The 12591-nt window shown below is 32.3% G+C and overlaps 1 protein-coding gene across 1 annotated transcript; it reads left to right on the top strand.

Moving 5' to 3' along the window:
* Positions 1-4382: 4382 nt before the first annotated feature.
* LOC147550942 (putative indole-3-pyruvate monooxygenase YUCCA9) lies at positions 4383-6410 on the top strand. The gene is made up of 2 exons (XM_086671022.1): positions 4383-5635; positions 5852-6410. Exons 1-2 carry the CDS (start codon positions 4583-4585, stop codon positions 6077-6079), a joined length of 1281 nt encoding a protein of 426 aa, XP_086527148.1. The 5' UTR covers positions 4383-4582; the 3' UTR covers positions 6080-6410.
* The last annotated feature ends 6181 nt before the right edge of the window (positions 6411-12591 follow it).

The following is a 12591-nucleotide window of genomic DNA, read 5'->3' on the forward strand; positions in this document are numbered from 1 at the left end:
TTTATTTTTTTTAAAAATCCAATTTTTTTTTTTGTTAAAAACTAAAATATTTGTATTGTGTTTGGTTAAAAATCAAATTTTTTTTCAAAGTTGTTGCAAACCTATTGCAAGGCGTTGCAAAATTGTCACAAGTATTTGCAAATTAAAAAGTACTCAGGAAGCTGAGGACAAAAAAAATTGTCTGCTCTATTTCACCAAATCAAAAAATTTATAGAGAAATTGGACCAAATTTCCCTTACTTTATTATAGTTATTGCAAAAAGATTATGGTACAAATAGTTTATATCGTTGCATTATCAAGATTTCAACATGGATTGCCTAATTTGCCTTGTATGAGATTTTATACATGTAATCGTGTATAATATGTGGAGAGTTGGAATCTTATTACAATAGTTATATACAACTGTATAGTCATCGTTATCATGAGCTACTATTATTCACTAATTATTTTATGAGGCTCCATTATATTGCTAAGTAGTAATTTAGTTGATTATTATTAAACATAAAGTTTAAAGTACCATAAGTAGTCGAATTCTATTACTACAAGCAGTTTCTTCTCTTCTACTACAGCTAAAAACGATTAGGGACCACAAAGCGTAAAATTATTCTTGTTTTAGAAAAAAATGATATTATATAAATACTGATTAAAAATAGTTCTAGATACAGTTGTAAGTAGACGACGACGATGATGACAAGGACACTAATATTAAAGAGTAATTAAGGTATGTAGTGCACTAACAAAGTACCAAAGTTAAATCGAAACTAGCTTCTAGGAAGGAAGTGAAATCTAAACCTAGTTTTCATTCGCCTTTTCAACTTTTTCCTTTCTATTTAACGCGTAATCAGAACTCTATTAGCTAGATGACACACTATATATTATGATAATAAAAACACGCTTGCTTCCTTTCAAGTTCCGCCGACTATGAAAAGTTAATCTTAAACTATAGAACTTATGCAATTATTTTCTAGAATATATGGTAAAAGATAGCAAAAAGTGAGCTCAATCTAATATAAAACCCCTAAAAGGTAATGTGAGTATGGCCCCAAAGCAAAGCTAAAAGCTAGCTGGTAAAATTAGTGGCATTCTTAACTTTGCAAGGCTGTGAATAGCTAGGGAGAATAATTTCCATATCCCTATGAAGTATGATCAAAATCATGCATGGATACTAGTATTTAACTTTCTCTCTCATTTCTCAATTATTTTGCACTTTTTGAAGTTCGGTTTTAAATTAAAAATTTTGGGGGTGATTACAAAGTTGGCATGCTCATTTGTACTCATTTCAAAGTCCTTAAAATAACCTTAAAAATGCCAAGAACCCTAATTATCTTTTACTATGAAAAGAAGATAAGTCTAGGAACCCTATGTTCCATGAACATGCCACCATTTTTCCCAATGACTTCTCACTTATTAAGTTCATTGTGATTACAAAACCCTAGATTTATAATCTTGTGGGGTATTTGTAAGATATCTAACTTTTCATTATTTTTTGTGTAAATATGTACTTTCTTTAATTGTTAGCTTTCCAACCCCATAAAGTATCAAAACCTACTTACCAAAAAGGGTTTTTTGGCCACCTAAGTATATAATGTGAACAACTTGGACTCCTTACAAAATGGGCAAAGCTCAACTTCTTTCTTATGCATTCATGTTTTAACTTTGAAAGAAGTTATGATTGGATTCAGAATTTAAAGACAAATGATATTTGACTATAATGAATACATATTGAGCTAAATATATTCGCCAAATTTAAGTGCCCCTTACTTATATATAACTTCAAACGAAAACGTACCCACGAGCCACGAGTATCAAAATAAAACGGGTTTATTAGCTTATATTTATAAGGTAAAAGATGGATAGAACCCTCTATCTCCCTTGACGTACGAGTGAACTTACCATATTGTTCTCGTCTAGTGAAGATTTTTATAACTAAAACCATAGTTGATGTACTTGCAATTCTTTTTTGTTTCATTTGCTTAATATTCTTTTTTGCAAGTGGGTACCATATAATTAGTGTACCAATAACAAATTAGATCACAATCTAACCTTTATTACTAAAATATGGTTTATCTAACTCCAAGTTCACACGATGATTCTCGTTGATTGAGAAGATAATCCAGCTTAGTTTTTTAGATTACAAAAAATATGGTTTATCTAACTCCATTTTAGATTTCCATAGATTAAGGCTAATGATTAAGAATATGAGGTGAAAAATCTCAAAATCTTAATGATGAAGACTTCAAGCAACTTTAGTTAAGTGATGATACTTCTTTATAAAAAGTGGATTCTACCTAGCTATAGCTTGATGAACTCACTTCAAATAATAAATTTATAATGAATATTAAACTAATTAGAATATCTATTATATTAAAACAGGTCAGTCGGCTATCCAGGGGATAAGTCTGACCGTCCATTTTATTTTAGAGATTTGGTTGGGAACACATCCGACGGATGATATAATTTTTTTTTATGTAAATAGACTACAAAAAGAAGGGTATCTATGTAAATCAACTAAAATTAGTTGATTTTTTTTCTAAAATGGTAAGATTGAAACTATAGTCTATCTAGTGATACTGTTCAACTGAAGTGAGTTTTAGAAGAAGAATAGTTAACGTTAAAATTCACTAAAAGGTTTTTAAGAGTACCTTAATCGATCCATATATAATTGGTATTATCATGAGATATATCTTCGCGGACCCACCCCAACTCCATAATGCCCTAAACATGTTTTTATAGTTCCATTTAGTTGGACAGTGGTCATGTTTCTATGCTATATCTAAAAGCTGATTTAAAGTCTGAATTGACTCGACTTATATTTCACAAAAAAAATTTTAACTTACTCGTTTAAATAGCGGATTTGAATTGATTTTAGGCACATTGAGTATGACAATCCACCTTCATACAAATCAAATTCCAACAATGATAGAGGAATCACCTCAGTCTATTCTTTCACCCATCAACTCATGGATGATTACAAGCCAAAGTTAGTTAAGATTTTGGTTAGTTTTTAGGGTTTCGAAGAGGATGTAGGTAAAGGAGCAAGGAGGTTCTAAAGAAGTAGGAGAGGATATATTTGGCAGTATCTAGTAGGTGGGAATTAGGTGGTAGAGGGATGGGTTATGGACCCCCTTTATTTGGCGGGTCCAAAATATGGATCTCATCTCATTAACCAATGGACCAAGTTGGAGAGTGACGTATCGTTCCACGTCATACTCTTCCTTCGTTCATTCCACGTGAGAACACTGTTTCTGTCCTATTCATCACCTGCACTCTGCCACGTAGACCACAGATATTTTGATTGCACTTATGGGTCCCACGTTAATCTTCTTCGTTAGATTTCCCTCATGTTATTCTCTCTCACTCAGAATCCAAATTAAGATAACGGTCATTTTCATGTCACTTTCTCAAAATGATGATATTAACCGTTGGATCACAATAAATACTATTCAAAATTAATTTTCATTAATTATAAAAATATTTATTAATTATATCCACTGTTAAAAGATGTAATATTTAATTATAGTGAAAATGAAATTTAAATCAAGGACCATTAAATCACAATGATAAGGCTCTCCAAATGCTACCAACGGAATGACTTTATGAAGATTTTGCTTAAAATTACTAACCTTAATTTACAGCTTTTAAAATTGACTTTAAAATAGAGAAGCATTTATGAAAATTATATATATAATGATCTTACCCAATTGTAAAAGTAAATATGCTCAAATTCGACGGTCAGAAATATAATTGATCGTATCGAAAAGAAATGTGTATATTTTCATCAAAAGTTATGGAAAGGTCTAATTATTAGGCCCCAAAAAAATTCCTAATCCAAATTCTTGGTATGGGTCTTTTTTTAATGTAAGTAGGGTTTCATTTATATATTATTTATAAATAAAGGAAATAAAAAAGAAAATCAAGAATTTTGGTGAAGGAAATTGGCAATTAGGGAGGACTTGAAATATAAGTATCCTATAAATCTAGGGGCCTAAAGTGAAAGAGGTGGGATGACTTTATTTGTGATAAATTACATATAATATGCAGGGTAATAATGATCATAATTTCACATATTCTGCAAGAATATATAAATAATAGAAACTAAAAAATAACTAATATAAAGAAAAAGCCTTTGAAATCTGATATAGTGGAACTTAAAAGAATATTGCAAGATTAGTTTCTCTTTCATCTTTTTGTTAATATTTAATACCTATTGTATGATACATTTTTCCGAATTTTTTATTAATTATTTTATAAATATAGTGTAGACTTAATTTTATGAAATATTAAAATATTGAGTTAAGGAGGAGGAAGCTAACAACAAACTTATCATTTGAAAATGACCCTTTGGGCCTGGCCTCAAACAAAGGGCATCAATTTCCACTCTCATCACATGCAACTCTCATGGCCTCTATTTATACCTCCCCACTACCCTCTCTTCTCATTCATTCAAACATTGTCTTCTCTCTCTCTCTTCTCTCTCAATCCTTAGCAACTTCTTCAAACAAACTCACAACAAAACCAATATACATACATATTTTCTTATACTTACACCTAGTTTACACTCCTTACTATCAAATTATCGAAAATGTTTCGTGTATCGTCGGATCATGAAGAGTTCATCTCACGTAGATGTGTTTGGGTTAACGGTCCGGTGGTTGTCGGAGCCGGTCCGTCGGGTCTAGCAGTGGGTGCTTGTCTTAAAGAACAAGGTGTACCTTTTGTAGTCCTAGAAAGAGCTGATTGCATTGCTTCTCTATGGCAAAAAAGGACATATGATCGTCTCAAACTTCATCTTCCTAAGAAATTTTGTCAACTACCCAAACTTCCATTTCCTGAGGATTACCCTGAATACCCATCTAAGAAACAATTCATTTCTTACTTAGAAAATTATGCAAAGACATTTGATATCAACCCACAATTCAATGAAAGTGTTCAATCAGCCAAGTATGATGAAACTTGTGGTTTATGGAGAGTTAAAACTATTACTACTACTAATAATGGTATAGCCGGGAACCGTGCTGAAGTTGAATACATTTGTCGGTGGCTTGTCGTTGCTACCGGAGAAAACGCCGAAAATGTAGTACCTGAAATCGAAGGTTTGTCTCATGAATATGCTGGTAAAATAGTTCATGCTTGTGACTATAAATCCGGTGAAGATTACCGGGGAAAACGTGTACTTGTCGTTGGATGTGGAAATTCTGGAATGGAACTTTCTCTTGATCTTTGTAACCACAATGCTTTCCCATCAATGGTTGTTCGTAGCTCGGTTCATATTTTGCCTAGAGAAATGTGCGGAAAATCGACATTCGAATTAGCTGTTTTATTGATGAAATGGTTACCATTATGGTTGGTTGATAAAATTATATTAATATTGGCATGGTTTATACTTGGAAGCATGAGCAAATATGGAATTAATAGACCAACAACTGGTCCATTAACACTTAAAAATCAAGAAGGAAAAACCCCAGTTTTGGATATTGGTGCATTAGAGAAAATCAAATCTGGTGATGTCAAAGTTGTTCCAGCAATTAAGAGATTCTTCAAAAATGGTGTTCAGTTTATCAATGGTGAAACCCTTGAGATTGATTCAGTTGTTCTAGCTACTGGATACAAAAGCAATGTTCCTTCTTGGCTACAGGTGAGATTTGTTCTTAAATATTCATTAATATTTAATATTATTTTTTTTCGAAAAAAATTCGATACCCAAATCTCTAAAACTCAAGAACTATTTAGATCTTTGGGTTTTGGATTTTTTTCAAAAATACCCATTTTTGTTTTTTCATTATTTTGTCATTTTTTGATAATTAATTGAATAAAATGTACTAAATTGAATTTTGTGATATTTTGTTAACAGGAAAGTGAATTCTTTTCCAAGGATGGATTTCCAAAGAATCCATTTCCATGTGGTTGGAAGGGAAAATCAGGATTATATGCAGTTGGGTTTACAAGGAGAGGTCTCTCTGGTGCTTCATCAGATGCCACAAAAATAGCAGAAGATATTGGAATGGTTTGGAAAGAGGAAACAAAGCAAAAGAAAACAACTAAGGCAGCTTGTCATAGAAGATGCATTTCTCAATTTTAGATCTAATTAATGATCTTGATTTTGAAATTCTTTCTTTTATTGATTTAATTCTTACACACATTTAAAGCTTTGTTTTTAGTTTCCGACCGTCCGATTTGTGGCATCGAGATGTAAAATATCACATAAAGAAAAAAAATATATATATGTGAAAAGAATATATATGATATAAAAATATATATGTAGCAACAGAGAACCAGCCCTCTCCAAAAAGCCCAAGTAGGCATTTTGTGTATAGAGGAAGATGAGGCTTTTCTTAGGGTTTATACACATTCTTTGTATAATACTTCATTTACAATATTTAATGAAAAAGAGTTCCTTTTATTTCTTACAACTTATTGTGTCTTGAATCTTGATCTCTCTCCATTTATGTTTTCATTTTTGTTGATTATTACTCTTTATTTTCTTTATAGAAGATCATTAAGACCTAATTCAAATAAAATGGGTTGTCTAACTATTATTAATCGATCAATTTTAATATTATTTACTTAGTCATAAGATCATCTCACAAGAAGATCGACTCTTATGTTAGACCAGTTGTCGATATTTTAAGCTAAGTGGTTAATTGGTAGACTAATGGAGAAACAAGGGGTATAGCTCTCTCACTTCGACATCCTACTTGGCAATTTTATATACCGCTCTTAACTCTATATTTTCCGATAAAAACATACTAATAACTAGCTAATTAAAAGAAAAAATATATATATATATATATATATATGCATATGTAAATGTATATTTGTTGACATTTTTAGGTATTGGTATGTGACTATGTGCTAGTGTTAGGGTTCAAATACTTACAATTCAATTGATATGTTAACAATGTAATTCAAGGGTATTTATCAAACACATATGGAGCCAAACCCTTCTTGATGTAGATTGTTGCGGAAGCGTAAAAGTAATGGAATCCACCATTGTTAACGAACTAAACTAACGAAATAAAACTGATAAAATAACGATAAACAATAAACTTGATAAAATAACGATAAACAATAAACTTGATTAATAATAAAACTTGGTTGATAATATTCTCTGATCTGGTTAACAAAGACAGACTAGACTTCTCTTATATAGAGATTGTACTTTCCTAGATAGACTCAAATAAGGAAATAAGAAAACTACTAATAATACTTTCCTTGATTGCTAAGACTCATAATTATGGAAACCCTAAATACTTAATTATAGAAACTACGCTAATGTAGCTTCTTGACCGTGAGGCCCACTATCACCATGGCCGTGAGGCCCAATAGGAAGATGGTCTCCATCATACTCCCCCGCTGCGGAACAACTTGCCCCCAAGTTGGTGTTGTCATAAAGCGGATCGTCCAAGTAATGAGGATATATATCAGCGATGTTGAAGGTAACTTCGGCGACGAGTTTGAAGGCAATCCTTAGTTCCCACTTTTCACGAAAATTGCCGAAAATCCGAAGAAGAAAAATATTGACAATATCACCAATTATAATGTGAAACATATATTGCCAAGATACTCGCAAAAGCAATACCAACGTAGATACGTCTAGTAAATTGCGACATCGCCCGTCGTCTTTTAGTTTGACGAAAAAGGTCACATATACAACCTGTCTTGTTCTTGGAAAAACAATGGATGGCCATGAAGATTGGTTTGTATGATTCTTTGAAGTTGAAAGCCATGAAGAAATCAATGGAGGAGAAAGTATTTTATGATTCGACACAACTAATTCGTCTCCCGGAATCATATATGGATCAAACAACTTATTCGAGCTTGTGTTAGTCAGTTGAATTTCTTCTTCTTGATCTGGCTCATCGAAATTTTCTTCCTCCATTATTGAAAAACTAGGATTTTTTTTTATCAAAAACCTCTCCTTCAATAATATTGACCATGGTAGTCGAAGGAATTTCGGATAATAATTTGTTCGATTGAATTTGAGATTCTATAAAAGATAAGTATTCATGTAAAGGGAGAAAAACATATCGAAAAATACTTTTCACTTTATTCCAATCATCTACGAACGATTTTCCTTCATTAACGAGTCTCCATTGCATCTCGTTGTATTTTTCATACACTCTTGTAGACCAGTATTGTTCAAGAATAAAAGCCTTATCTTCATCACGAACCTCTTGGTTTATAAACCAATCTTCTATCTGTTGAATCCAAAAATCTATATGATATTGATAATCAAACATAGGAATTTTGGAATCGACATTAATTTTGTTTTGATCTTTTCGATCAACATAGAGTTGTTGTGCATCTCTTAAAGGATCACAACCTAAACGCGGAAGATTATTCCAACATTCAAGATGAGAAGTATTTAAAAAAAAACTATCTGTTCCCAGATTCTTAAAGCTCTGAATACCAGCTGATGTAGATTGTTGCGGAAGCGTAAAAGTAATGGAATCCACCATTGTTAATAAACTAAACTAACGAAATAAAACTGATAAAATAACGATAAACAATAAACTTGATAAAATAACAATAAACAATAAACTTGATTAATAATAAAACTTGGTTGATAATATTCTCTGATCTGGTTAACAAAGACAGACTAGACTTCTCTTATATAGAGATTGTACTTTCCTAGATAGACTCAAATAAGGAAATAAGATAACTACTAATAATACTTTCCTTGATTGCTAAGACTCATAATTATGAAACCCTAAATACTTAATTATAGAAACTACGCTAATGTAGCTTCTTGACCGTGAGGCCCACTATCACCATGGCCGTGAGGCCCAATAGGAAGATGGTCTCCGTCACTTCTCTTTAGAAACAAACAGTATATAGTCCACCAAACTCATAAATACTTACAATTCAATTGATAGACTCTTGGTTAGGGTTCAAATGTGAAGGAATATAGAACACTATTATTTTATTTTTTTTAAGCATCAAGATATGGACCTACTATCTTAATGGTTGAGATAGTGTGCTTGTCAATGGGCCCATAAAGATCAAATTGAGGTATGATGGGGCCCATTTAGGATAAACATTCTAACCTATAATTTTCATAGACCACCTCCATCATTTTCAAGTAGTTTTGAGGAAAAATAGCCACTCAAGAAGGAACTAGGAAGACAGATGAAAACTTCAAATTATCCAAAAGAAAAAGCCACTAAAACCTAAAACAATAAACAAAAAATCAAACAAAAAAGAAATAAAGGAGTTGAGGACAATTTAATCACTCAAGAAGGAACTAGGAAGACATGAGTTCAAATAATTCAAAAGGGAAGAGAAGTAAAGCCAAAACATAAAACAATATAAAAAACAAAGAAAAAAAGAGAAAGATGAAGAAGTGACAAAACTTTAACTAATTGAAAAGGCTTCTATCCATTCATATATTCTCCTTGATCCAGATTGTACGATCAATTAAGAAATGGAATTTTGATGCACCGATTTCTATAGACTATTCCAGTTAATATGACGTACTCAGAAGCGTTGCGTACATGTACATAGCACCGCTAGTCGTTATACTGGGGTGGACTTTTAGCTAAACTTCTAAAACAAATTACACGTCGGATGAACTATATAACTGTCATGGCTACTTGTTGACTCCATTTCTCCCATCTTCTTCCATCTACAAAGAAAATTCAATTATTTTGCAAAATACCCACATACTTTTGTACATGAAAAATACGAATTTTAAACCATTTAAAGCCCATTACAACTATCAATGAATTCAACTACCCGATGATTACATATATAAAACAATTATGGAAGAGAAGTCATGTCTCAGAAAAAAGTACGGAAATATAATTTCTCGAAATGAGTTCTTATTTGTTATCTTGTAGGATAACTAGATCATTGCAAGTAGTCATCTTACATCAAATGATGCTGGTACCAAGGGCGGAGCCAGGATTTGAAATCGCACCTGGCTAGCCTAATTTTTTCATTAAAAAAAAACGGTAGAAAAAATTTTTTGTTCCATACACCTATTGTTAGGAAGACGCAATTTTTAATGTACTTACAAGTTACAAAGTTACAATTAGTTAACTATGTTAAGCAACCAACATCTACCCTAATGTTTTTTCTGCAAATGCCAGTCGATAATGCATTTCTTAACAATGATTTAAATTTGCAGAGATTATCGCTAATGTAACTTTGTCATCCTTGTGATTCCATGGTAATTGTATTACAACTTTATTTGATAAAGTGCCTATAGTTTTAATTAAGGCGCAAAAGAATCAATATGGCGAGAACAAATAAAACCAAACTTTACGATAAAACTAAAATTGAAAGTGCACATAGTTGATCTCCACACATCTTTCTACGGGATTTACTACGACTATTTAGTAGTCTTGATAGATCTTAGTAAATCTTAAGAATGTCAGTATGTATGAGTAATTAGTAAACCTAGTCGTTTAAAATCAAGAGAATTCAAGAGAACTGATATGAGTGCGCTGAAGAGAATGAAAAAAGATAAGCCAAATAAAGTGCATGGAGGGGGATTTGAAGCATGGACCTCATGTGTGTGGGGTATATGGCTTACCACTAAGCTATCTCTTCCTTGTGTTTAGACTTAGCAAGGTATTTTATAAAACCTTCCCTGGCTACCAATAAGCTATCTTACTAGTGTCTATACCTATTGAGGGATTTAACAAAATCTATCCCTGGCTGCAGCCAGGGATAGTCCACACATAGATCCGCCCTTGGCTGGTACATCAAATAGATCTAATAATCACATAATCGTCAAACTATTCACATATTTGGAGCCCGTGCATGATAACTATAATTTGAAAGACCGACTATTCTGAAGGTCATGATCATCAAGTACATACATTTATTAAAATTATCTATAAATTGCATGAGCAAGTCAAGGAAGATAGGCTAGAGTCTCCAAAACTTAGTCCTCTTCTTGGCTTTTAAGGAAATAAAAAAGACCAAAATGTGAAGAAATCAAAACAACTCACATGAGAGACCCATGCTTTTATTTACTACTCTCCACCACTCCAAATAGTATTCAATTTCTTCATCACCACACAATAACTACTCAATATACAAAATATATGTATGTGAACACTTAATTAAACTATTTAGAAGTACAACATGAAACTCTTTTCAGTCATCATCAAGTTGTTTCTAAGAGGTATTGGGGGGTGTTTGGACATTGCATTTTGCCATATTTAAAGGCATCTCTACAACTGTATTTTTATGTCCTTTCCTATTGGAACATATGTAATTACATGCTTCTTTCTCTCTCTCTAACTTTTTAGTTTCTAAAGTTTTGATTGGTCACTTATATGATCTCCCCCATGGAACCTTTCTCTTACCTATTACTATTGGCTAGCACCAAGAGAGAGAAACCCCCACATGGATAGGGCACTACTTCTCTACTCTTCACCTCATGAACCCATACTTTTATTGTCTTATACTAGTGGTTGTAGTCTGCACATTTTCTTTAAGATGATTGAAATTGGAGCATGCTAATATTCTAATTTTTTTGTTGCAAATATTCTAGTTCCTAAGGGTTGAGAAACAAAGTTCTTTAGCCAAGACTGGTGGCTAATTTTAAGTAATTTTGTGAATAGTGGAAAACTTATAGATCATAAGCAGCATGTTGAAGGCCTAATAACTAAATATTTTTCAAAAGAAAAATTGTAGCTTGTTTAAACTACGTACATATAAATAAAATTATTCGTAGTTCAAACTTTTTAAGGAAGAACTGTTTTTTTTCTTATTAGATGAGATAGACCAAAACATGTAGAAATAGACACAATAGTTGACAACACTTGTAACCATATATATGACAAAATGGGGTAGATTTTTTTTTTTTTGATGAAGGAACAAAATGGGGTAGATAAGATATATTCTTTTGCTCCTTCCGGAAAAGTATTAAAAGCGGAACTAATCATTTAAATCATAATAGCATTAACATTATTTCACTTCACAGGGCACTGACCATTAGAATTCGTAAGAGTTAATTTACAAGGCAAATCAAGCCTAGCCAACTTTACCTTAGTGTGGGAGATGGTGTTTTAGCAGTAGGATGGGACTTCATAATTTTAGTCGTTTGGAAGGAAAATGTCTAGTGACTCCAACATTAACGTGGAAGAGAGATATTAGCATTATCTTACATCGTATGTGAGTTAGAATAATGGAGTATGATATGTTTCGGCAACCATTTTCTTACAAGCTAGTTTTTTGGGCATGTATGGTTAATTTGAAAGTTGAAACCTTTGGAATTTTGCCATCCTACTCTATCCATATTTGAGTAGGTAGGTTACACCTGTAAGGTGCCACATGGACAGAATCTACAGAGTGGAAACAGTCCATGTTAGTCCACATCATCTGGAAGTCACTAAAATCTAGATGATGACAGATTTAAAGGATGGGTCAAAAGGTTCACGATTGAGACAGTTATGTCAAATCCTTTTCCATCTTTTTCATGGGCCTGTCAGGCCCAAATGTCTTTTTAAGGGTTTGGGTTTGGTCTCGGATTCATGTGAAAACACTAGTCTACTCACATTTGGGACAATTAATTAAGGACCTTAACTATAGAAGATGATACATTAAGTCCAAATAAAAAGGACCATTTTGAGATAT

Source organism: Eschscholzia californica, unplaced genomic scaffold (genome assembly GCF_041429995.1).
Source record: "Eschscholzia californica isolate CP2 unplaced genomic scaffold, dmEscCali1.0.p SCAF_3, whole genome shotgun sequence".
NCBI classification, from domain to species: Eukaryota; Viridiplantae; Streptophyta; class Magnoliopsida; order Ranunculales; family Papaveraceae; genus Eschscholzia; species Eschscholzia californica.

What these genes read in the sequence shown, in the direction of transcription:
- LOC147550942 (XM_086671022.1), top strand. Translation starts at nt 4,583, where the DNA reads ATGTTTCGTGTATCGTCGGATCATGAAGAGTTCATCTCACGTAGATGT. An exon ending in ATGTTCCTTCTTGGCTACAG is followed by an intron (nt 5,636 to 5,851) that starts GTGAGATTTGTT and finishes TTTTGTTAACAG; the next exon opens with GAAAGTGAATTCTTTTCCAA.